Source organism: Prionailurus viverrinus, chromosome D4, assembly GCF_022837055.1.
Source record: "Prionailurus viverrinus isolate Anna chromosome D4, UM_Priviv_1.0, whole genome shotgun sequence".
In the NCBI taxonomy this organism is placed as follows: Eukaryota; Metazoa; Chordata; class Mammalia; order Carnivora; family Felidae; genus Prionailurus; species Prionailurus viverrinus.
The window spans coordinates 12,860,242-12,886,915 of record NC_062573.1 but is presented as its reverse complement, the minus strand read 5'-3'; the positions used below and the strand labels follow the sequence as shown (position 1 = coordinate 12,886,915).

The 26,674-nt window shown below is 44.1% G+C and overlaps 1 protein-coding gene across 2 annotated transcripts in view; it reads right to left on the bottom strand.

Annotated features, from left to right (window-relative positions):
• TNC (tenascin C) overlaps positions 1–26,674 on the bottom strand; it is a 95,305-nt gene that overhangs the window by 12,942 nt on the left and 55,689 nt on the right. Inside the window, exons 14-22 of one of the 2 annotated variants that reach the window (XM_047829450.1) lie at positions 24,758–25,030; positions 22,196–22,468; positions 14,552–14,824; positions 12,716–12,988; positions 7,038–7,160; positions 5,528–5,671; positions 3,238–3,357; positions 1,034–1,177; positions 136–266 (exon numbers count right to left, since the gene is read on the bottom strand). In XM_047829450.1, the coding sequence (XP_047685406.1) occupies positions 136–266; positions 1,034–1,177; positions 3,238–3,357; positions 5,528–5,671; positions 7,038–7,160; positions 12,716–12,988; positions 14,552–14,824; positions 22,196–22,468; positions 24,758–25,030 (1,754 nt within the window). The remainder of the gene's footprint in view (positions 1–135; positions 267–1,033; positions 1,178–3,237; positions 3,358–5,527; positions 5,672–7,037; positions 7,161–12,715; positions 12,989–14,551; positions 14,825–22,195; positions 22,469–24,757; positions 25,031–26,674) is intronic. The other variant, XM_047829451.1, reaches the window with a different exon arrangement.

Here is a 26,674-nt window from a genome sequence, read left to right as displayed (position 1 = left end):
ATTAATTTGTTTTTTTTTTTCTTCTCAGCTCCCTAGCTGTATTGGGGAGAAACAACCCTAGGGTAATTCTTTTCTCTTTTGAGGATCATGCACATGTTTCAAACAACAGTAGAGAGTTTCTATATTTCAAGATACCTTGACTGTACCATCCACAGATTCATACACCAATAGGTAACCGGTGACAGATGCCCTGGGGGGTCTCCAGGTGAGGAGAGCAGTTTCCGACTGAACGTCAGTAGCAGTCAAGTCTCTTGGAGAATCAAGGTCTGCAGAAGATAAGTCATTTATTATCAAATACGTCAGCAACTATAGGACAGAAATCCCTGGCTGGGTTATCAGGAAGCCTGGGTTCAAGTCCTTGCCCTACTGTTGACCTATATGACCTTGGGCAGAACCTTCCCCATCAGTAAATGAGGAGGTTGAGTCATGTGATCTCTAAAGACATAATTCTCTGTGGTTCATCTCATCCTAAGGGCCAGATTTTCCTGAGCTCTACATACTCTTGATTGGTCTTGGGTGGATTTAGGGAGAAAGACACAGCTGTGAACGTAATTACCAACCTCTCTTGCTCTTCAGTAATAGGACAGATGAATGCTGATATTGGCATTCACCTCTACTGAGAGGATGCTTCCTCTATTTCCCTGCTTGCCACAGTTTGTAAGAAGATCTCAATGTATAAAAACCCAATGGACGTCTAGGAAAACGTGCCTGAAACATCTTTCTCTTAAAAATATTTCCCTGCCTAGAACATGGATCATTAAACAGTGGGTTTGGGGCCAGTGGGGCCTGGTTTTCCACTTAAAAAGCCCTCCTTTTAAAACCATTTCCTAGTCCTTGGGGAGAACAGGTCATTTCAGTTCAAAAGGAAATGGTGTGTTTCTTAAGGTCCTGACTGAGTGGGCACTGTTGAGTTTAGCTGATGCTGACATCATCACATTGCAAGGATCTGACTTAAGAAAGAAGGGTTAGAGAGCATGAGCACTGAAGATGAAGCCTGTGGGTGGGCGTCTTCCCGCTCCCAGCGTCTTTGTACCTGTTGTGAACTTGGTAGTGATGACTGAACTCTTCTGAGGCCCTTTCTCTGCAAAGATTCTCAGCACATATTCCGTGGCAGGCTCGAGGTCGGTCAGAGCATACTCCACTGTGTTCCCGGACACCGTGCGTGTAATTTCTGGCACTAGACATAAAATACACACACCGAGGCAGTTACCTCTCCCTGTGTGAGCCGTCAGCACACTTGGCACATGGCACACACATCTACTTCTAGCAACAATTTTCAGTGACCCTGCAGAAAGGCAGGTTTTGATTTCTGAAATGACACACCCTCCTCGCTCTGTATATGAGGAGTGCTCACCTCATATACAAAGGATTTATCACACAGGGACTGGATTTTTCCGGGCACCACCGAAAAGAAAGGGGACGGGGGGCGGGGTCAGGGCTTTCCACATGGTGCTGGCTGGGGCAGCTTTGCAGCTGAGGTGTGGGAACCAGCTAGAGGAGAGTTGTAGCTAATGTCCCCAAGCCTAGGGCTGCCCAGATTTAATGTGTCCCATTGCTTGCTCTCACCTCCTTTTGGCTTACTGTCATGTCCTTTTATAATTTGACAGATGTTGTCAAATCATGAGGCTGGGGAGCCACAAAAATTGGGCAGCTGCAGACACGTCAGAGCCTGGTTACTGCTTCCCAGACCCCTTTGGGTCAAGTCCAGTGATAGATACTGAATCATGGTGCCAGGAATATGTGTTTATTTCTGAGTCACATGTGACTGACCACCTTGGCTTGCCTGGGACTGAGAGGTTTCTCAGGGTGTGGGGCTTTTAGTGCTGAAACTGGGAAAGCCCTGGGTAAACTGGGATGAACTGGTCATCCTGTCTGTCATCCCTGAAACCCCCTTTTCTAGATCTGCCTCGACTTGTTCCATAATCGCTGTGAACTATAGTCTAATTTACTATATATAGGTGTGATAACCCCAGATTCCCTGACTCAGAGGAGTTTGCTCTTAGGGAATATTTAAGAATTGAAGAGATGAATGAATGAATGAATGAAGAAAAAGAAGTGTAAAAAGAATAAACCCAAGAATCTCTCTTCCCTCAACCCTCAACTTGCTCTATGCTTACAAAGAACTCTCTTAGCTAGTGTCCAAGGGAGAATGAAGATTTTCAGAGGCCCCAGACATGGGTTATGGTGCCTTTCACATTGTCACTGCAAGTAAAACAATACTGAACCATAAAATATGAAAACTTCCATATGCTTTGGGATTAAGATAGGAAAATTTTTTTCTAGCGTAGCTCATTACAAAAACATGAATTCATTCACCGAAAAGAAATCTCTTTCTCCTCTCTCTTATTTGTATTTGATCTTATGTTTTGGTGGTCATGGTGTGCTGGTGCCCTGAACAAGTGTTTAGTCTTATAACTGAGTAAATGAATTAGCACAGATATCTGCAAAGACAAGGAGAAATCACTTCTGATTTCTCAATCACGCCTGTTACAACTGGCTCCCTCCGTGGTCTCTAAGAATCCCAGGTTCCCCAGCACCTCCTGGAATGGCCTGTTTATTTTAAATTTTTTAAAATTTTTCATTTAATTTTGAGAGAGAGAGACAGAGCATGAGCAGGGGTGGGGCACAGAGAGATGGAGACACAGAATCCAAAGCAGGCTCCAGGCTCTGAGCTGTCAGCACAGAGCCCGACGGGGGGCTCAAACCCATGAGCCGTGAGATCATGACCTGAGCCAAAATCAGATGCTTAACTGACTGAGCCACCCAGGCGCCCCTGAAATGGCCTGTTTAAGACTCAAGATTTTGAACTCATTCTTTGTAAGAGATGACAACTGCTGCCTAGAGAGGAAGTCTCACAGTGACAGGCAGGGACACTAGCAGGGGAGGAGGGACAGGCTGGGGAGACACATGCAGGCTGGAGATGTGCTCTTTGTTTTCCTTGAAATTACCTCCTGGCCTTCCTTGGTATAACCACAACACTGATGCTCTTTATTCGTCAGCAAGCACATGAGGATGGGTAAGGCCTCCCTTGCCCCCACCCTGGCCAGGCCCTCCACACCCACCCATCCAGCCCATCCTTTGGCCCATGAGTCTATTCTGAGGTTGACAGCCACAAGGACGTCTCTGGCCTTCCAGCTTACCCGTGTAGTTTTGCCATCCTGGACCAAAGGTGACGGGGAAGAGGTAGAACAGGACAGACACTCCTCCTGGTGGGGAGGGTCTCAGACATGACCTTACCTCTCTCCCCTGTGTAGGAGATGACGTAACTGTCCACAGGGGCAATGGCTGGCTGCCACATGGCCAAGGCTTCTGAGTCAGTGATGTTGGCTGTCACCAGGCCAGATGGGCCATCCAGGGCTGCAAAGAGAGGTGACTATATGTTGGAGAGATAGGCAGTCATGGGGTAGGACATCAGACACAGCTGCTCTGCAGTCTCCCTGCTCCTAGACTCCTGGTGTTGGGGTTAGGACACAGTGTCTGTTGTGTGGACAGTTCCGAGTCCTGAGTCTGGAGCCAGGACCACCTTGGCTGGAGTCACGATTCCTTCCCTTGCTGGTTAGGTAATCTTGGGTCTCTACTTCCCTACTTGTAAAATGGGGATACTGATTCTGTCTGGCTTTATCCTCAGTGTTATTTTGATGCTCACATGATATCGGAGGTGAAAAGGAGCTATATAAACTGTAAAGGGCTGGGCACATGATGAGGGTTATCATTATAGTTCATATCACTTGTTACAAAAACAGGGGGCAAAGGCGGCCAGAGGCTCTTCTGGGCTTTAAAGGATAGCTCCAGTTAGGTGGCTCACAGGCAACATGGAGCCAGGCCCCAGAGGCTGCGACCCTGGGTTCTACCACAGCTTCTCTGCCTAGTGTCTGTGTGCCCTTCTCCAAACCTCACTTTCTTCAGGTATCAGAGGGCGGCTGCTCTAAGGATGAACTAGACGATGTGTGTGAAATGTCTGGGATAGCACTAGCTCACTGCAGCTGCTATTGTTACTTTTTTTTTTTTTTTGAGTGGGGAAAAGGGGCAGAGGAAGAGGGAGAGAGAACCCTAAGCAGGCTCCACACCCAGTGCAGAGTCTGATGCCGGATTGCATCTCATGCCCCATGAGATCATGACCTGAGCCAAAATCAAGAGTTGGATGCTTAACTGACTGAGCCACCCATACTACCCAATATCCCTTTCTCAGAAACTAACCGAAATACGACTGTTGCCCCCTAGCATCTGCATTTATTACTCAGTTATTCTAGGACAATGGCCCTGGGAGGGTGGAGGGCAGCAGTCATTAGTTTACTTCAAAGATGAGGCTCCTGAGCTCCAAGAGATGTGATGACCCGCCTGAGAAGCAGGAGGAGGCAGAATAATTTTGGAAGCCCACACGGTCTGCTCTGAGTTCCTTCCTGTTTTGGCCTGCCTGTACAGGATCTCCTTTAAATGCCGAGGACAATGGGCCTCAGGAGGAAGTGCACCCAGCTTTTGCAATCTGTTGCCGCGGAGAGTCATGAATGAAAGATTTCTATGGGGGAAATAAGGCCTGTGTGGCAGGGCGGACAGGACTCTGGGTTCAGATGGGATGTTTTAATTGCATATTATCTTTTTTAGACTATTAGGATATTTTTAAAATTTCCTATGAGGCCCATTCTTTGGATCCCTTAATGGATTAGACTGGATAATTGCTCGTCTATCAAAGGATAAATTGTTCAGAGACATGGCTGCCTGAAAAGAAATTTTCCACTTCATTCTCCTTCAGTGCAATTCATTATTTCCCCCTCCTTACAGCATGCTGTACAAATCAGGTTATAATAGGACAATAATCCTCTATTTAGAAGAACACAGGGCTTGGAGTGAGGCTGACCCAAGTTCAAATTTGCTTCAGCAATCACTAGTTCTGTGGCCTTGGCCAAGGTATTTAATTTCCCTGGATCTTAGTTGTGTCTTCTGCAAAATGGGAATGATAACAGCCATTTTAATGATTTAACGGAAAAAGGTTTAGTAACAGTGCCTGGAATACAGTGACTGCCCAATCAAGAGTACTTTATGGCTGTCCCTGTTACATGTCAGTGTGAAGCACCTGTTTGGAAGGACTGTCTCAATAGGCAGGGAGGGAAGGAGGTGGATTAATGTGCACAGTCATTTACATTTACGGAAGCTTTACAGATATCATTTCATGTGATCCTTACAGCACCCTGCAAAGGAAGCAGAATTATACCCATCTTACAGAGAAGGAAACCAGATCCTAGAAAAATTCACTGATAGCTCATGTATCTAGAAGTGGTAGACTTGGGATTTCAGGTCAGTGTGACTCCCAAACTTGTACTCTTTCTTCCACACTAACCCAAGAAATGGGAGGCCCAGGGAGGGTAAGGATGAAGGCAAGTTTACCCTGCCCATAAAAGGCTGGGGATGGGCCAGAAATGAGGTCTCCTGTGCTCCAAATTCAGTCCATTTTCCACTAGGGTTTCCCAAATAAAAGAAAATTTTCCAGCTGCTGAGTCATGAGCAATAATACGGAAGGTGAGAAAAACACCTGTGGTGAACGATCCTGAGACGGGTTCACTTTCCTCAAAGCCCTTCACGGCGATGACACTGACGAGGTATTCTGCTCCAGGCAAGAGCTTCGCCAGTCTGGTCTGAGTCTTGGTTCCGTCCACAGTTACCACTGAGGGTGTCCCTGGAACCCGGCAAAAGCAAGATCGGGAATGGTGAACCTCACTGAAACATACCATCGCCCCAAGAATGGTGTATCCAATTTGGAAATGAAACTATGCCTTTATCCAGTACCATTTTCTTGACTTCCTCTCATTTGCTCCTACCCTCTGGCGTAAGAGAAGAGGACTTACTTTTTGTATAATACTTTTTTTCCATCCATGCAGATGCCAAAAAGCAAGCCAGGAGAGGAAAAAACATGAAATCACAACGTGCTAAAAATGGCAAGTTTCCGTTCAGTAGAGAGTTGGCACGTCATGCACATTTTATTTATTTATTTTTCCCACAAAGACTATGAAAAGCTCACTCTTAATGTATATCTGATATATTTAACCCATTATCTTAGCTTTGGAATATACAGACTCCCTTACTAGTAGAGATCCTACTCTTTAAGAAAAGAAGATGGTCATAGTCAAGTTTGTACTTATATTTATTTAAAAGGCCTGAATTCATACTTCTTAGAATTTCAGGGCTGGTGAGGAGCTTGTATATCAGCTGGCCAAACTTGCACTGGGCTGCTACATCATCCCTTTGAAGAGGTATCAACCATCCTTTCTGTATATCCTTCTGCTTGCCAGAATGTCTTGAGGCAGATTTGACTGTGTATCCCCGCCCCCGCCGCCCCCAGCCAAGCATGGTCTTTGTTGTGGCCCCTGTGCGCTGGACTAGAACTCTCAGCTCTACTAAGTCACAACTCCCCATCTGTACTGAGACAGGCCGATTTGGAAATCAAAGGGTAAAACTTCACATACATCCAGCTCAAGATCAACTTTTCAGATAAGTGTGCTCAAAGAGAAAAAGGCCAGTGTATTTAGAGTCTCTACCATTATGAGAAAACAACATTGGGGTCCATTTCTTTTTTTCTTTTATTTTTTAATGTTTATTTGTTTTTGAGAGAGACAGAGAGAAACCGAGCACAAGTGGGGGAGGGATAGACAGAGAGAGGGACACAGAATCCGAAGCAGGTTCCAGGCTCCACGCTGTCAGCATAGAGCCCGAGGCGGGGCTCAAACTCACAAACCGTGAGATCATGACCTAAGCTGAAGTTGGACACTTAACCAACTGAGCCACCCAGGTGCCCCAGGGTCCATTTCTCACAGAAGTTGAGAACTTCAAGGCTGGAGAGGGTCTTCATAAAATGACCCTACACAAGGTAATTCTTCCAAGGATCTTAGAGCACTTTACAAATGAAATCTACAGAGATGGTCTCAAATAGAAGGAAATAATTTTCTTTGGTCATATTTGGGGAGGATGGCAAGTATCAGGGTTTCTTCACTATCACACTCACACCCTCCAGGCCACTCCTCCCCTCCCCTTTTCGAGTGCCCTACCTCCTCCAACAGGGACATAGGTGATCCGGAAGCTCTCCACCTGGGCAGAGGGCGCCATCCAGCTGACAGTGGCTGAGTTTTCAGTGATGTCTGAGAAACTGATTTCCTTAGGAGAGCCCATGGCTGTCAAGGAAAAAGCACAGGAGAAACCCAGAAACAGTCAACTATATTGCTCATCAATGATTCTTCCTGGATTCCTTATCCAGGAAAACACAGCCCCTAGAGTTTGTGGCTGAGCCATGCCTTTAGGATAGAGAATGTGGTGGTCTAGGGTCAAGTTGTGACTCGATAGAAACAATTGTTCTCTCATTCAGGTACATGGGCCCAGGGCTGTAAAGCAGCCATTCGGTTTCATTTCAGTACAATGTTAACACCACAGCTGACATCTAAGGAAGTGAGGCTGGCTGGTTTCTCAGCTTGGAATATGCCATCCTATCATTTTTCATTTTTAGCATTTTTTTTTCAAACTTTGCATTGTAGCTCCTTTTATTAAATGATACTAAGACTTGACAATGGTATGGTTCTTTGCAATTGATTGGAATTAACCCTCATTTAGAAACCCCTGAGAAGGTGTGGTTGTAGCCATTTTACAGAGGAGCAGACTGAAGCTTGGTTCTCCAATGCACATTGTTGTGGTGTGACCTTTCTGGGTCCCAGGACTGGGCAGCAGAGCCGGCTGGAATCCTGGGGATCCTGGAAATAATGTTCACATGGAAACTGACCTCGACAAACCCATTCCTAGAACTGGATGGAGGTCCAGAACCAGGAGACCCAACAAACACCTCACACACACTGGGCCCACCTGGGGGGAAAGCCATGTTTCTGCTACAGCCATACCTCCCCCCAAACCCAGTTTCCATTGGCTTTGCTCTGTATTTCTTGGCTTAGCTCCTTGACCTCTTCAGCTGACCATGTTTAAGCAGAGAGTTCAGGAAACAATTTTCAGGCCTCCAGGGAACTTGTTTCTCATCTTTCCCTTCTCCAACCCACGTTGATCATTAAGTTTTAAAACCCACAGCCCACTGTGGGGAGATGTTTTTCTTCCCTCTCCATTTCTTTTTCCCTCCTCTTTTGGCTTTCTCCTGTGACCTGGTAGCACCTCCAGACTCTGAAGGGGTTGACTGGGGTTTTGCCCTCTCCTTGGAAAGCTCTGGAAACCATAAGGGCTCTGGAGCCCGGAAGATCTTGATTGTCCAAACACCACGGAGGGCCTGGGCAACCTGGGGGCAGGTCCCTTCATTTCTGTGGGCCCCGGTTGCTCCATCTGTCCAGTGGGAAAAATGATGCCCACCTACAGGAATATTTTTAGGATTAGCAGAGCTGATGGATGTAAAACCCCTAACAGAATCTGGCATGAAGTAAGAATTCAGTAAACATGATTGCTCTCTCTTTCGTTCCCATGTAACTATTTTTCCCATGGGCTACCCTGGATTTTGAAGTAACTTCCAAGAAAGATCTAGATGAGGCCGGCTGAAGACAAACCAACAAACCCCAGTGAGGTGTGCAGATGAAGGCACTGTGGCTCTCCTGCAGCTCGCCGGGGTCCACACCGCCTTTCACTCTGACCGCAAACCTCACTGGTGCAAGTCCTAGCACATTTTAGATGCATCTTTGTGGCCACAGCTTTTGTTTCTCTAGATCCTAGGTTTTCTCATCTACAAAATGGCAATATTATCTGCCATGCTGTAGAAACCGTATGAATTAGCAGCCTCATACATCATGCCCGCCTGAGGGATGTGCCTGATTAGAGTGGCAGGAAAACAGCCATGTATAATAACATGAAGGAATGGGACAATAGCGATGGAATTCTAGGTTCATTTGGGGTGATAGTTTTGGACAATAGGCCTTCCTAGGTGTGGAAGACTATTTGTTATTTTAGTATATCTTCTTCTGTCATAAATAATGCCCTAAGTCTCCAGGACCACAGCAGAGGAGATGGTCAACGGGAACCTAAAGACAGAGCTTCACACAGCAACTAAATCATACTACTTAAAAGCTGGGAAGACCCAAGCAAGGCAATGCCTCTGTCTCTCTTCCCAAGTGGATGCATGATTTTCAATAAAAACTCCATTATGGAAACATCTGGAATTGTTAAAAAACAAACAAACAAACAAACTCACAAGGAGGTTGATGAGGGCTTTTATCCGTAATTTGCATAAAAATTTGCCTCCCCAAATCTGAAGCAAATGTCCATTGCTTTAATCACCTGGCCCTTGATAATCAGCTTTAAAAATTTATTCTCCCTTCAACATACTTTTTTTTGAACACTTCATATGTCCGAGGTCCTACATTAAGCTAAGGGGACAGCTACTGTAGCCAGTATGGTTTAAGAGCAAGGATTTTCGAGTTAGACTGACCTGCGTTTGAATTCCATTCTGGCCTTACCTGCTAAAACCACCTTACCCCCTGAGGTCTCAGTTTCCCTTCTGTGAAGTGGAACTGACCGTGGCACTCCCCGGCCTGGCTGGATCATGGTGATTCAGTGAGACGAAAGTGTGTGTCCGTTGCCTGGCTTCATGTGGCATGGAGCTCACGCTTTATAATTGGTGGTTACTATCTTTATGCTTCATGGGAGTCAGAGCCAGAGGCACTGAGCATAAAGAGCCTGGTTCATATAGAAGGAAGGATTGCCAAGCAAGGGTCTCTGCAGACCTGCTGAGTCAGGCCCCCGGGGCACAATGCTGTTGCAACTCCGGTGTGTGGTTTCAAGTGCATCTGAACTGGAACTGAGCAGAGGACTTGCAGGGCTGCCTTGCTGAGAAAGGAATGTTAGGGGGGAACGGGCGGCACATTGTGGAAGTTGGGAGAAGGGACACTGACTCCCCCATTGGCCTCCAGGGAGGAAGGGAGTACCAGGGATGTGTGTGTGTCTGGGGGCAGTGATGGGTACAGGCTAAGGAAGCATTTCAGGCTCCTCACTGAGCACTAGAAACTCCAGAGAAGAAGAATAAAGCCATCATATTCTGTTGTTGGATTTTCAACTATTTTCTGTCTATTCTGGGGACCCTCTATTTGGGCACACTGGTGTCTAAATCCCCAATGGCAAAAGATGTTTCTGGTAACTCTGGGCTTTCCAAAGAGGGCCACCGCTGCCATGAAGATGTGGCTCAAACAACGGAGGGGAAGAGGAGCCATTGCAAATACACGGATCACCAGACGGAACAAAAACTTATGACCTAAGTATCCACCAGTAGGGGAATAGTTAAGTAAATAAGGCTCATGGGATTGTCTCTCAGATCTAATAAGCCAGAAACACACATACACTACAGTGTGCAAGAGTGTTGCCCAAACAAAATTTTAAAAAGAGAGCTTAGATTTGTGTCAATTTTGTCTATCTGCATAGACAAGAAAGTGGTAAAATTGGCTGCCTCTACACAGAGCAACTGGGTAGCAGGGACATAGCTGAGTAGGGACTTTGCTAGATGTTCTTTTTTTTTTTAATTTTTGAATTTTGAACCAAGTGATCCATGAAAAAATAACATTTACTTGAAATCACCCAAACATAAGAATAGCTAATATTGCTACAATGGGCAAGACAACAAAATACTCAACAGTCATGGGCTTATTTAAACCTCATAGCTGAATTCTGAGTTCAAGTCTACTTGCCAGATGAGGGGACTGAGGCTCAGAGAAGAAAGGACTTGCCCAAGACCACGCACCTGGTACAGAGAAAGGATGAGACTCCAGGGAGTCTGCCCAGAGGCTCCAGTCCACACCACTTGGTACACTGCCCCCAACAGCCTTCCCTGCCACTGGGCACTTGCTGCTAGCAGCTTGTGCTCAGGGAGCCACAGGAGAACCTGTAGCAGCTTTTATGAGGATAAGGAGGAACAGAGTATCTCAGAGAAGGGTTTACTACTGTGCAGGAGAGGAAAGAGGAGGAAGGATAGAAAAATGGAAGGGAAACTTTCTAAAGCTGATGAGGTGATGGTGGAATCAGACGTGTGTTGTCTAATGGAGTCACCTCCCCTGTCCTCTCCAAGTACAGAGGGGATTCGGGCACACATGTGCACACACACACATGCACATGTGCGCGCGCACGCACACACACACACACACACACACACACACATACACACACATGCTTTGGCTGTGAAATACAAAACCCCAAAGAAAGAAATCAAAGAATGGCTTTCCAAAGCACGGGGTCTGCCTTTCTTTTCTTTTGTTCTTAAAAAAAGAAGAAGAAAAAGAAAAAGCTCTTGATTATTCATTCTCTCTCTCTCTCTTTTTTTTTTTTTTTTGCTTTAGCACTGTAGGGCCTCTAGAAAAAAAGATCAGCAAAACAAAATCAGTGATCAGAAGTAAACTTTGAAAGGCAGTGTTTATAAACCAAGGTCAAAAATCAGGCTCTGTCTCTGATCTCAAGTTGTTTTATGGGCAGCCACAGTGAGGGAGGAGACAAGGACCCGCATCCCAGGGATAGGGTGTCCAAGTTAATAAGAAACAGGATTTTTCCTCTGACTGAACTGCTGTCTGCATTTCAGCATTTCCTTCACGCCTACAAATACTGATTATGGTTTCTGTAGGTGGCGTCTCCTAGTTCAGTAGGTCCTGAAACCTGATGTAATAAAATACCCATCTCTGGACCAAGAGAAGGTTTTGGCTAATGTTGCACTCAATGCCTGTCAGAGACAGCAAGTATGTACCCTCGTCAGTTAGCTGTCATCCAGCCTGCTTACATTTATTTAGTAGTAATTAAAATAAGATGGTGTTTGGGTTCTACCCCAAACCTGGCCTGGCGACATTAGGCAAATCACATCGGCTTTCTGGGCCACAGATTCTTCATACACAAACAGAAGAGGCTGGGATATACCATTCCTCTGGTCCCTTTTACCCCTCCTTGTGCTTTTGTGATTCTTTCTTCTGATCCCTCTTTGAAGCAGTCTCTCTCTAGGGAGTGCTATGTCTCTCCTTCTCCCTCAATTTCAGGAAGGAATTCACCCTACCTTTCATAGATCTTTCCCTCTAAAGAGACTGTTACCAATGAACTTTTTTCTCCTTCAAACAACTCACATGGAAAAGGGTCTGCATTTCCCCCTCTAGTGCCTTTTAAAGTTGTTATGAATATCACATAAAATCAGTGAGCTTCATGAAGAGCAGCTTGTTGACCTTGCCAGCTCCCTCCTTTGATCCTTCCTGATCACGGTACTGATTATTCACACACAGCATCTGATAAATATTCATCTTTATAGGTGGAGGTACCACTTCTCCATTATCCCCCGCCTGCTCTAAGGTCAAACATTTGACGAAAGAACAAGGAATTATACCTCTGCATTAAAAAACAAAACAAAACAAACAAACAAAAAAACAAAACGATGGGATAATTGTCCTAAAGAAGGGTCTTTGGAATTTAAAAAATGTAATAATTATAATGATGACGATGTATTAATGAAAACAATGAAAATCCAAATAGCTTTAATTTACTGAGCTTTTGCTATGTACCAAATCCTCTGCTATGGGCTTTCCATGAATTATCTCATTCAATCCTCCCAGCCCCATTCAATAAATGGCATCATACTCTTCTTGAATTAAGGCTTAGCCAAATTGTCCACACTCACACTGTCTATAATTGAAAGACCTTGGCTGCATTCAAAGATCTTGTAATTTCCCAGCCCTGTGAAAGAAAATCCCCAAGTCATGACTTTTCTTGGTTATATCCTGTTTATGTACGGTACCTGTTGTTGCTATAGCACTGACTGGTTGGGATCGCCTTCCACTGCTTATTCCATAGAGTTCAATTTCATACTCAGTGGCCTCTCTGAGGCCAGTTATGTCCCTGGTTCGTTCGGGGGCAAGTAGGGTTATTTCCATTGGCTCAGACTGCTTTTTGGTATCTCTGATTTTGAGAACAAAACTGTCGAAGACCCCGTCATCAGCTGTCCAGGACAGACGGAAACCGTCTGGGGTGGCATCTGAAACCAGAAGGTGGTCAACTTCTGGCTCGGCTTCTAGATGAGAGAAAATGGTGGGAGGAGGAGAGAGAACATCATTTACCAGCCAGTGCAATCTTCTTTTCCAGTGGGCGTATCAATATTCAGTGGCCCTGTGGCTCTCAGAGATAGAAGTGTCCTGAATACCAAAAATAAAATTATCCAACACAAACAAGTAGATCTAGGGGAAGGGAAAGATGGAATTCACACATTCACTACAAGCCAAGTGGCTGCTTGCATATGTGAGTTTTGTCTAAAAGCAATTCTATAAATCCACATCTGGACTCAGCTTTGGCCCCTCCCATGCATTATTAAACAAGTTCAAAGCCAATAACTTGTTTACATTTGTGCTCTGATCTCCCAATGGCTGAGTGCCCATCCTCTGTAAGACCTTTTTCTTTTCTTTTAAAAAGATAAATAAACCAGTATTAATGATCTGTAGAGTTGCCTATGATGATACTGATTATATTTCCCTTGATCCTGAGCAAAATGGCCTTTAAAATGTTATGTTATGGTCTTTTTGCTTTTTTCTTGTTAGTACTGTTGTACTAAAGGAGGCTCCTACTCTCGACTTTTTTGCTTGCCTTTTTAACTATTAGATAAATGTTCAGAAGGTAAAACTGAGGCTTGAAACCTCTTGTGCTCCATACTTTGGACCCAAGGTATTATCTTGGATTGCCTTAACCAGACAAAACTCAATGTCAAGGTAAATTTAGAGCCGAGTTTCCCAAAGTGTACTCAGAGCAAACTATTCCTGTTTGTTCTTCTTCTTTAAAAGGCACCCAGTGTCAAATACTGCCTGGGTAAGTCCCTTTTGGAGAGACACAGGCACATTGAGATCTTCTGTGAAGCCTTGTTGTCAAGGATCCTGTTAAACTATGTTTAACTCAGTGGTTCCAAAACTTATTTGATCATGGAACTTCTTCACCAAGTAGGACCTTTGAATATTCTATGGAACTAGTAAAATCTAGAAAGACTTTGGGAAACACAGATTTTTTTACTGTTAATGTTGTTAATGTATGTGTCTCTAGGAATTATTAGTCTTGAGAAAATTATGGATTTAGTCTGTGTCAAAGAATCTCTATGACATTAGTGTTTACCAATATAATAGGTCTGCAGTTGAGTTTTCAATAACAAGCCCACCTTGTAGGTTTATCAAGATCACAGTTGACATTTTAAGATGACAAAATGCTGTAAATAAGTATATCTTTGAAATATACTCATTGGTATATTTCTTTTGAGAAGGCTGAAACATAGCTGGGGACCAGCCAGGATGTACACAGGAGAGGATGATGTGGAATAAGCACACAAGAACTACAGACAAGACATGGTCTAAAAGGACTTGGGATGCCAAGTGGCAAACATTTCGACCTTCTCATTTCTGGAGAGGGAGAAGAGGAGTGTTCAGTAGAGACATAAGACAAGGGAGAGTGTGATGGGGGGAAACACAAAAGAACAGGCCACATCTATGGATTCAGCAGAGAAAATGGACAAGAATGTTAAAACCATGGTGATATGGTAGATGGATTACATGGAAGGGAACCAAGGAGAGGAGAAAATGGCTCACTTGAATCCAAATACCTGTAACAATCTCAGCCCTCAAGGGTGTGGTTTGGTGCCCTTGGGTGAAGCCAGAGACCATGACCTCATAACCAATTCCAGTTATGAGGCCTCTGAGCTCCAACTTCCTCTGGGTTCCTGAAAGTGTGAATTCCTGGGGGTCCAGAAGCTTCCCAGAATCCACCACCGCTACTAGGAAGCTGTCAAAGGCATTCTCCGATGCCATCCAGGAAACTGTGAACCCGTAGGGATTAATGTCGGAAATGGTTAGGTTTTCCAGAAGGGGCAGGGCCTCTGAAAGAAGGGAGGAGTGAAAATAACTCAGGTTAGCAGCACTGACCCTGCAGGGATAGCACAACTCTCCACGGATACTGAGAGATACCCAATCAAACACTTAATGTGTTAATTTCTCAGAAACGAATATTTAGTAAGAGCTTATTGGCTGCCAGATGATGTTATCTTGTGTAAATCTCTCAACAGGCCTATGAGATAGATAATATTCCCATTATACAGGCAAAAAAAGCCTGAGTTTCAAAGAGGTTGATTGGCTTGGCCAAAGTCACAGAGCTAGTATGTGATAGAGCAAGGTTTTTAGCTGGATCCCACTCCAAAGGCCATGAATTGTTCCCTGTGTAATTGGATATCTTGTGTTGGGTTTGTACCTCTTTCTCTATTTCCAACTGTCTTCTGGTCTTGAAGGAAATCAGCTCTTTTTTTCCCCCCAATATACTGATATACTTCCTTTTGGGTACACTTCATATGTTTCCATTTCACTTCTAGTTCACATTTTGAATCAAGTTAATGAGGCCCCTTAGTGACATACATCTTCATTAGCTGAAATAGGGGGAGGGGGTAAGATTTTTTTTATGTGGCAGAATTAACAAATTAGGGTTATGGTCTAGTAAGCAATACTATGATTCACTGATTCTTTTGCTGTTTGTTTTCCTGGATAAAGTAGGAGGTAAGGACATGTCGGGATCTTTAATAAGTTCTGGTGTCATCTGTTCATTCATTCACCAAACATCTGTGTCCCAGGCACCCTTATTTCTTAGGCATCAAGGGGTCTTTTCACACACTGGGATTCCCAAAATAGTGAGGTTATATCAGGTAAATTTCTAAGTGCTAAGTTCTAAGTACCAATTGACAAGGCTTCATGTTTATTCTCCTATTTAATCCTCATAATGACACTGTGAAATAGCTACTGCTACCTTCCCCCTCTCCCCCATGATAGCTAAGGAAACAGAGATCAATGACTTATATACAGGATTCCAAATCTACTGGGTGGCTAAGCTGGGCTCCCACCCAGGCCATCTGATTCCAAGCTCAATGCTCTTTCCACACTCTAAGCCAGTGTCTAATTAGTCAACCCCATCAGGGCTGGCAAGTGTGGAGGCTTAAGTAGGATTGGTGGAGAAGGTTCAGAGTCCCCCGCTCTAGCAAAACGAAACACAGTAATAGTGAATGCATTTTTTATTGGAGGGGACATGGGGCTGGGAACTCCATGACCAAGGCTGCTTTAGCCACACCTCATTTACAGCCTTCTTTTCTGCTGCTTCTAAATGGAAACTTTCAAAGAGATAAATGACCTTACACTAATGCCCAGAGTCTAATCCATGAAATGTAAAGAAAAATGTTTTACAAAGAAGTCATTGGTGATTGAATGAACAAGTAGATGAATATCCTCATCCCCAAAGCAAAGATTTAAATTTTGTTGTGGGCTGGACTTCCTGTACTGATTTAGCATATTTGGTATTTGTTTTGAGGCTTTTTTTTTTCCAGGTAAGGATCTTCTGAAAATCATAATTCTATTGAAGGCGAAGATGAAATCACTTATACTGTGCAAACAGACTTCTTTGTCTCCAAGACAATGGTCTCAAGTTCTTTTGCTGAGTTTATTTAGGTAAGTGGCGCCTCTTTGGATAGCTAGCCTCTGTGTACCTCCACACCATCAAAGCAGCGGATTCTCGTGAAAAGAAGGGCATTCAGGCTAATTAGTCAATCAAAGTCTTGTTATTTATAGTCATTCATGTTCAACTTTTTTTTTTCTTTTTAAAAATATGCTTCTTTTAAAACTCAGGGTCTTTTCACTTCAAGGATTAGCTGAGACAATGCTGTAACCAGATCTAGGATTCCCAAGACCAGCCCTCCCAGACTGCCTTTCTTCTCTCCGTTCTGCGGGAGGTCCTGTGGGAGGCTACAAGAGATGGCCTGATGGGGTCTGTGGCTGGCCATTCCTGCCCTCTTGTGCATCGGGAGGCAAGAGACTGGGAGCCCCCACCACTCTCTCCCCTGCCCCACTAAGAAATGACCATGTTCTGCATTTGAAGACTTTTTTGAATGACTGAATTCACAGTAGGCAACGGGACAGAAAACATAACCACTTTTTGATCTTACATTAAAACACGTCCAGTGTTCTCTTGAAAATAGTAAGAAAATCATGATTTCATAACAATAGCTGCTGAGTTTCTATCTAGAATTGTTGCTTATTTTTAAGAATGTTACTTCCCTCCTAGGAAACAGCAGAAAGAACCCAGCATCATAAGATGCCTACTGGATGCCAAGCCATTAAACTTTATCATATCCATTTAGATCCTGAGACAAAGCTGACAGAAATGGCTGTGGGGGTCCCTTTGTCAAATATAAGGAAACTGGAATTCAGAACAGTTAAGAACCAGCCAAGGTTATGCAGCTAAGAATATGTGGGGGAAGTTCAGAAACCACTCAGGTCTGATATCAAAACCCTCACACTTCTAGGTCATCATGGCTGCTTCCAATTAAATATTTAATTGATCTTATTAACATATTTTATCAGTAGCGATTTAGATGCTGGGAGAGGCCTGGTTTAATGTGAATCAGCAGGCAAAGTCAGTCTCCTGAAAATTATCAGTAGTGGAAGGCAAGAGACTTCTAAATATTTTCTGAGGTATGTAGCCTTTGCCATTGATTTGGGATGATCTCAGGAAAGAAAACGGAAAGCCATTTCTTTATGTAATTCTTCAGTAATTCAAAGAGAGGTTGGAGGTCAAGTTCAATAAATGGGTAAGCTTCAATTAAGTTTGGATTTATCTGCTACCCTAGGTCAAACCTTCAGTAATTTGCTGTGGATGCTGACTTAAGACAAAGTGGTTTTTTTTTTTATTTAAAGGAAAAGAGAAATTATTATATTTCTGGGGCAAGTGGTTTATAAACTGCCTTACTTAGCATGATTTATGGCAAAAATTCCTGCTCCAGGCTGTGGGTAACATAGAACTCACTTTTCAGCCAGAATTGCTAAAATATGTATCAGCCTATAAAGCTAGACAGGAAAATCCTTGGAAGCTTTATGCAGCTGTTGAGTACATGGTCTCCATGTCCCATGAAAAGCTGCAAAATATCCCTCTTTGCAAAATACCAGAGGATCTGATCTCTCTTCACTTAGATGTTTACATCTGGAGTGAAGACTCTACTGGAGGTTGATGTTCCCTTAGAATGCCTATCACCTTTCCTCTCTGCTGTACCCCATCTCAAAATTCTAAATGGACAAGTGAGAACCTTTGAATGAGTACCTGTCATGACAAAAGCAGTGAGGGGTCTCGTGGGGTCCCCAGCCCAGGTGGTCCCTGCCACACTAATGTCATAGCCAGTGTTCTCCAGCAAGCCCGTGATGTGAGCATGCTGTGTGTCTCCTGAGATCGTGAATTGCTGGGGCTCATACAGCGAGTGAGAATCGCTAACATTGACAACAATCTTTGCAAAAAACCTGGCTCGAATGCTCCAGGACACATTGAAGCTGTCAGGAGTAATATTGCTAAGGATTAGAATGCCCAACTGTGGCTCTGGCTCTGAAGGGAGAGGAACATGGGCAGAAGAGAAAGGAGATGGATTATTAGAGGAAGCAGTTGGTTTTTCCAGAATATAGCCATAGGACATAAAAGTGCCAATCCCTCCAAATATTTGCAGAAAGGTAGTATATTAGGCTGTGGCTACACCTGCAATGACTAATGCTAGAGAATATACTTTCTCTGCAGGTATGGATGTACATTCTTTATAAGTATAGACACGACTACTTGCTGGCCATAAGAAGAAAGGTGAACAGGCATTAGAATGGCAGATAGGAGCAACAGAGAATATTTAGGGTGCATTTCTAAAGGTTTGCAGCGGGACACTAGCTCTGTAAGATGTCCTAAGAAAAGTAGCTTTTAGTAAAGTATGTATGGGTATTCTATCTCACCCTAGAGATTCCCAAAGCCTGAGAGTATTTTATAGCCTCTGAAATGCTGGTTCTGTAAAGAAACCTACTTAATTTTGTGCAGCCCAGAATTTCATAAACTTATTGATCAGTGGATACTCTTTCAAAGGATATTCTTTGAACATCTCAAGTAGCTTGTGGTTCACAGAGCATGTCTTAGGAAATGCTACTTTGAAGTTTCCTTATTTAGTTTTCTTTTGATCTATTTCGATTGTACAAATTAAAGGCTAATATCCATACAAGAGAAATTCTCCATAGTTTTTAGAAATCCAAAGGTTTCCTATACACCATAAGAAAATCTGCATCTTACCCTGAATACCGTAAAGGTAAAAATGGCTTTCATTAAAAAATTCTTGGTGTATGCAAAAGTTAAAAGAAAATTTAAAGTTAGGTGTTACATTTTCTAACTAGAAAATTTACTTACTGGATAATTTGGGAAGATAAGTGGTTCTCCTGGAGGTTAATATTCTCTTGTCCCTTAAAGACTAGGAGATCAGTGATCAAGGCAACTCATTTTGTAATGTAGGGGGCCTGTACTGCTAGTTTCCACTAGGATGTATACGATCTGGCCTCCTCAATGCACATTTATCGAGCAATACTAACTTTAAAGTAAGTTCGACTCAAACTTTATTTTAGAAAGAGGCAACAGTCCTGGAGGGTTGAGGTACCAGGGTTAGCACTGAAGGTTGGGAAGAAGCAGACTATTTCTTCCAAGGACTTGGGAGTTGTTTTGCTGCAGCTCCAGTATTAGGAGGAAAGAAGGGACTCATCTGGATAAACTTAAACTGGACAGTTGCACAGCATGATTTGATGCCACAAAGTCCCTAAGGGCAAAAAGAATCTGGCCCCAAAGCAGAAGATAGCCATAAGTAACGGCATGGAATCTCCAACTTAGCAATTAGTTTGAGAAGATAATGACGCTATAATTTTTATCCATAACATTGGCATAAATTACCTCAACCGCACTAAAGGTAGAACCCTCCAAGTGGGCCTCTGTTTGCTCTTTCCCTGTGTTTTGCTGTGGCAGCAATCTCTCAAATTAAGGATGCATGTTAGGATACTCATGCCACCAAAAAGAGACTCGCGATGTGAACACATTCACCATGCAGAGTAAGACTTAGCTTCTCATGGCCAGCTTGGCCTCCAGCTGTCTCCCAAAGGGTGCAACCAAGCTCAGGAGTGAGGTGCAAGAAAAACCTCAAAGAGAGAGTGAGAGAGAAGGTATGGCCAGTGTTCCATGCAAGCTGGGGTATCTTTCTCTCACCACTTCTAACCCTTCGAAATAATTCTTGGACATGCCATATGCTTCCAGGAAACATAGATATTTTCAAAAATGTAATACTCTGAATGTTCACCACATGCACCAAGATTTGGACAAGATGACAGATGAAAGAAGGTGGACATTTTGTGACAGGTATCAGAAGATGACAAAGCATGCTTGGTGGGGTAAATGTCAAAAGAGAACAGTCTATTTGTAGGGAATGCAAGCAAATAAAAGTCTCAAGAACAAGATGAGACCACTGGGTCCTCTGGCTCTGGAAGTGTGTGTTAGGGTCTTTTCTTTGCATGCTTCTGGCACTGTGTTTTAGAATCTTGGAAGAGAGAAAAAGGATGAATATCATTCTGACCAGGGAACTCAAACTGGCATGCACACACCTCTTTGGCAATGTCATAGGCAAACTCTGATTAGACCACAGGCAGATGATAATGGGTAGAACTGGAAATGATTATTCAAGATCAGATGAGAAGGATGATGTAGAAATTCAACCAAAGCAAGTCAGGTTAACTCTATATAAACAAACAGAGCGACTCCAGATGTGAGTGCACATTTAGGAAAAAGAGGTTGACTTCTGGGTGATTGTTTTTCTTTTTAAGTTTTAAAGCTCTGATTTGGGTGGCCCTGTCAAATTTGGGAAAGATCTAGAGGAACCAGGAGGATGAAAAATGTGTAGCGAGGGCTTTTTGGGGGACTGCTCCCCAGAGGAATTTCAATGGAGAGTGAAGAAGCCATCGTGGGAAATACCTGTGGTTGCTTGGGCCATTAGAGTGTGAGCGCGGTGCCCGCCCATCAGCCCATGAAGGTGTGCAGTGTAATTAGAAGAAGCCGCGAGGTTGGTGATGATTGAGCTGCGAGACGCCGCAGGTACAGAACGCACTACCGTCTCCTGGCCATGGTCAGAATTCCTAACTTCGATAAGAAAGCTATCAAAGGCAGCCTCTTGGGCTTTCCACGAGAGGGCCATACTGGCCCAGGTCACATTTGAGATAGTGAGGTGGCTAAGGAGAGCTTCGGCCACTAAAGCAAGCAGAAAAAAATATGAAAGCATGTCAATTTAAAACACTATTACAATAGAGTCAAAAACTAAAACACATAAGACTAAATCCATAAAGTTTTAGACTTCACCCTTTGGTAAAAGATTTGTCCTTGTTGAAACCCAGCTTGAGCCATGAGAAACAAATATAAGGGGCTGAATAATTTTTTCCTCCAGGTTTTTGTGTACTTTCATATGGCGAAGATGACAGACCACCCTGCTAACAATCTGTAGTCTCACGCAGAATGAGGACAGACCTTCCCTCAGCCATGGGTGACTTAAGTGTTAGATGATTTTGATGCTACAATGTCAACCTTTTTCTTGGATTCATTATCCAAAATGTGCTAAGAATGCTATTTTGAATGGCTAAGCTTCTCCTTTCAAATTCAGATAGAGAATTCTCTTTTGCTGCGTGCCAGAGAGGGCCTCACATAGGATGTGTACCACAGACACTACAAATTTAAGTGAGAGCAGCTTATACTCTGGCTGGCCAAGTTCCTTGTATAAACATGACGACTTCTATTTTTGCAATCAACCATTTACTCTTCTGGGAGCAAGACAGCCTGTTCATGTATTTTCTCCTAGAGATTGCATTGGATTTGGGATGGTCTGGATGGCACGACTTCCTTGTGTACCCATCTGATTAGTAATCTGCTTTTTTTTTTTTTTATCATTTTCCAAGTTGAAAAAAAATAACAGTACCAACACGATTTCATTAGACCATTGGGATATTTGGGTATTAGGAGGCCAAAGATATTAGGATAACACAAAATATAATTTTTAAGACTTTTTTGATGCAGACATCTTTCCAAATCAAGGACAACTCTTGCTTCTTAGGTATAGAAGGGTAGAATTCTTTTCTCCAGATTCCATATGGCAATCTGGGCCAGATTACATTTTATGCTGCAAATGTCCTGGTCAGTAATAGATCAGGCAAAGGGTTTAACAGAAATCCATCATTTGGGCTGCTGTTGGAGAGAGTTATGTTAAGTAGTGCTCTAGCCTAGCATTGTGGAGCAGTTAATGCACTGTGGCTTCACCCTGCAAAGAAGGAGTGAATGAGCAGCTTCACCCTGCAAAGAAGACTCTAGAGAGAGGTGGTCAGAATGGAGAAGGCAGATGTACCTGTGGTGGCCGTGGCACTGATGGTTTGGGTCCGGATGCTGGGAGCAAGTCCCGAGAGGTAGACAATAAAATGATTATTAGGGTGTAGCCCTGAGATGTGGGCAGTTCGTTCAGCACCAGAGATATTATATTCCATCATCTCCAAAAACCTATTGGAATCAACAATTTCAATGGTAAAGGTCTCGAAGGCCCCATCGGTGGCTGTCCAGGAGAGATTGAAGCTCTCAGGAGTTATGTCAAAAACAGTTAAGTTTCCAATTTCAGGTTCTGCAGCTGAAAAAGGAAGGGTAGGGAAGAAGAAAAAATAAATGAATTTGGGTTGATTATTTGGCCTGTTTTAAGATTGAGGTTGTTAAGAGAAACATGGCTGGGTAGAAAGACCTGCTAGTTCAGGGTTAGGGGGAAACCAAGCAGTGTCACCAGTCAGTGCCAGCGGGAGAGAAAAAGGGGATTTGTTAAAAGAAGAAAAGAGGAAGGTCTGGCAAATTGGATTCCCCTGCTCTGGAGCAGCCATACATGATCAAGCTGGCTGAGATCCCGTGTGTGAGAAGACATCTGAATGATGTCAGCTGGAACCGTGGTGCCTAAGCTCAGATGCTTCTGGGAGCCCCGCTGCAGGGATGCTGGCCATCGGTCAAGAGATATGAGTGCTGGCAGTCTTTAGTTGCCAGAATTGCACTCAGGAGACCACAGTTACTTGGCTCCCTCCTGCAGGCATCCTTTGCTTTGAGGGAGCTCCCATCTATTTAAATAAAGGCTAAATAATTCTGATGCCATCACCCTCCCAAAGGTGGTACCCTGAGGCTTCTGATTTTGTGACTTAAAGGGAACTGGCAACTTGTCAGTGTGATTCTTGGTATTTTCATCATACTTCTGACAAGGGCCAGCTGCTTTCATATTCTGTTAGAATAGCTCGTCCTCTCTTAACTGCCTCTACGGGAGCCAAGAAAGCTACTACTTACATTGCCAACCAAGAGAGCTGAGCTGAGGCAAGGCAGTCAGGCAACGCCTGTTCGGCCAAGAAATAACATTTTGTCTTGGAGATGGTCCTACCAGTGCTTTTCTGTGCAATTGGAATAAAATATGCAGAAGGCAAGCAGAAGCAAGGTGTGAGGAGCAAGTAGTGCCTCTCTAGCAGGGAAGGGGAAGGCCTTCCCATCCCATCACATTTAGTGAGACACAGATCAGATGGGGTCATGGACCTTCCTCCTCTCATACCATTTCATCAGAAACAGGAATGTCGCTATCATTAAGAAGGAAAAAAAAAACACATAAAAATATGAAGGGCACCCAACCACAAGGTCTGCAGGAAAGATCAGAAGCGGCAGGTGATTTCTCTTGCCTTCTGGGAAGGGATGATTTATGAATGTCCGATATGGTTGCCAGTTGCAATTTCTAGGCATTTCAAGGTCACCACTCATACAGTGGCTGTCTGTATTCTGTTGATCTCAGTGAGGGTTATTGAAATGATGGAGGCTAAAATGCAGGTCTATGCTTTTGCTGGAATCAGTGAGGTTGTACAGGTTTGCATGAAGGTTTGGTTGCCATAATTACCTGAAAATGGGGCAGGCATATACAAACCCAAGCAAGACAACCTCTACCGAGCTTCCAACCAATGGACGCATATAGGAAGATGCGCAATGGAGAACGGTGCTGGGGAAGGCTGCTTGCTGAGGCAGGCCCCTGGGGAAACACTGACTGCCTTGTCACTGAAGCGGAGTGACTAGTAAGGCACAGCACACCCTCCTGGGTCAGCCCTGGGAGTGCGCCATATGCAAAGGCCAACACTCCAGGGAGCAACTCTTATTTAAAAGAGAAAAAAGGGCATCAGATCTTTGACATTCATAGCCTGGGACATTCCTTGCTTCAAATGCTGCTGTGTGTACTTCTCTGAATGAATGGCTTTTTCTTTGGTACTGTCTCCAGTCATAATTGTGTGATTTTTTTTTTTTCTTTTTGGTCTAGCTATTTGCTAATTTGGTGTTCTAACAATGACTCAGTATCTGAGAGAACTGCCCGGAGGAGGGTAATTCAGTTCTCTTATTATACTCTGTGTATTTTAAAGAAACATTTAAATTAAAACATTTCTTTTAAATGCAAGAACCACAGTGCCCATACCCTTGAGGGATTTGGGATAGAAAAGCACCTTTTCCAACTAGCAAAAAGACCCTCTAAAGTAAATAACCTATGCTTTACCAGAACTCACACATGGTAAGGGACGGCTTTTAGTTATATCCTAGCACTGGAAAAGAGAATTAAAACCATCAGGCTGTCTCTTGAAACCAAAAGCCATCATTCAAAAGAGAGTTAGTGGTAGGAAGTCTGGGAGAGGCTGGAGGCTGGAGGTCAGAAAAGGCAACATCTTTAGCATTCATCCTCAAAATGGCAGAGGCATCCAGACCAAGGCACAGCTTATGGTGTGGTCTCTGGACATGCATGACCAGCCACTAAGGGGCATAAGGGAAGGACTCAGACATGGAGAGAAGCTGACTTTCCGCAAAGTTTCATGGAGAGAAAGCAGGGTGGCTTGGGGAGGGGCGTCAATAGTGGGGAGGAAGGTACCTGTGGAGGTCTCAGCAGAGAGCACTGGTGTTCTATAGCCCCGGATCACCCCATAGATGGTGACTCTATAAGGGGTGTTGGCCTTGAGGCCCGGGACGTCCACAGCCCGCAGGCTGCCGGGCACAGTGAGGTTCTGAGCTGTCTCCACCCAGTTGGCCTCCTGCACCTGAATGACAAAGTGCTCATAGGCCTGATCAGTTGTGGTCCAGTTGAGTCTGAGGCCATCCCAGCCAGCCTCGGTCACGGCTATGTCCGCCAGCTGGGGGAGCTCCTCTGAAGGACAGAGACGTTATTTGTCAGTTCTGCAAACCAAAAAAAGGAGGAAACCAAACATCCCACAGCCCAGCTCTAGGGGAGACAGAAAGAGGCGAGAGAATTTTTGTGTGCAAGTGTGGTCATTCTTGGTCTCTGGGCATTTACTTCTGACTTGAATTGTGGTAATCTGGCCACAGCCCTTCTTCAGGAGTTGAAAACAGTCAGAAAGGGGAAGATCTGCGCTGTTCATCCTTGAGATGGCAATACTGTCTGGACCACTGCGCAACCCACAGGGGGTCTCTGCACATGCATGGCCAGAAATGAAAGGGCAGTTGGAAAAGTGGGATTGTGGGTCAGGGTAAGGGGGATAGGGATGTTAAAAGTGGAGGCTTTGGAGGCCGCTGGGCTTTAGTTGGAATTCCCACAATGATCTTTATTAGCCAGGTCATCTTGGGCCCATCACCCAGCTCACCTCTGAGTCTTACTCTGCTCACCTATAAAGGGGGCTGACCTATCACTGGACTGTGTGATGGCTAAATACCATTTATAAACCCCTGAGTATCATGCCTAAGCCATCGTGAGTGCCCAGTAAGTGGCTACCCAACAAATACATCACCGTTTAGATGTTTCCCCTTGGAACTTCTCAACCATACTGGAGAGAATTATCAGCCTCATTTCAGGACTTCGTGTTGAAGAGATTGTCTTATTGCTGGCCACCTGCTATCAGGCAGGCTTTATAAAGTGTATGTTGTCTCAGTGTGGACATGTGTGACGTTTTTTCTCTGGACTCTACTCGGCTTTTAGGGATCAAATGTTCTGCACTAGATTCTTGGCTTGGTTCTTTCCCTCCCACCTTCTGCTAGTACTTTGTGCCAGAACAAAGAGTGGCTGCATCATGAAGCGAAGCCATTTGTGCGAAATGAGTGCCCACTTTTAATTAAAAGTGGTAAATTTTTCTCAGCCAATGGTGCAGAGCAGGGCCCACTATTGATCTTCCTACCATGTAGCAAGGAGATTTAACGTGTTTCTTATTGCCGATTTTAGAAAGTCTGGATTCTGAATACGGGAAAACCCACTGCTTGGTGGGATACCTCTCAGGATTATATGCAACTGCTCAGACTTTTTAAAGGCTGCCGTGGCCATGCACTTGAAGTTACAAAAGAAAATATCTGTAAGGATTCCAGCAGCCAAGAAAGGTGCATTGAGGCACTTGTTCTCAGTGCCTGTGAGTCTGAGCAAACTCGGCCTTTTTGAGGGGCTGTATTCAAATGACCATGTAGCCTTGGTGCTCTGGTGGGGGTATCAGTGAAGGCAGTCCTCCCTGCCCTCTTAGTTCATCAAGAAGAGCTGTTCATTTATCTGGCACGTAGTGAGGTTCCTGGTAACGTTTCACGTGCAAAAGGAATTCTGTTGTTACAGATAGAGACTGTTAGCATCCTGCATCCAGATCACAGGTGCCTCAATAGCCCCTCTGGCTCACTGGGTCTGAAGACATTCCAGGCAGCACAGGATAACACTGACTCAGCCAGCACAGCTGGATCGTAACATCACCTTTCTCATTTTTGGAATTGTGTGTCGGTTCTCACAAGTACCAACTTTACTTGGTATATGTGAGCAAGGAGAACAATTTATTTGAACTAGGTTATTTGGATAGTATTATCA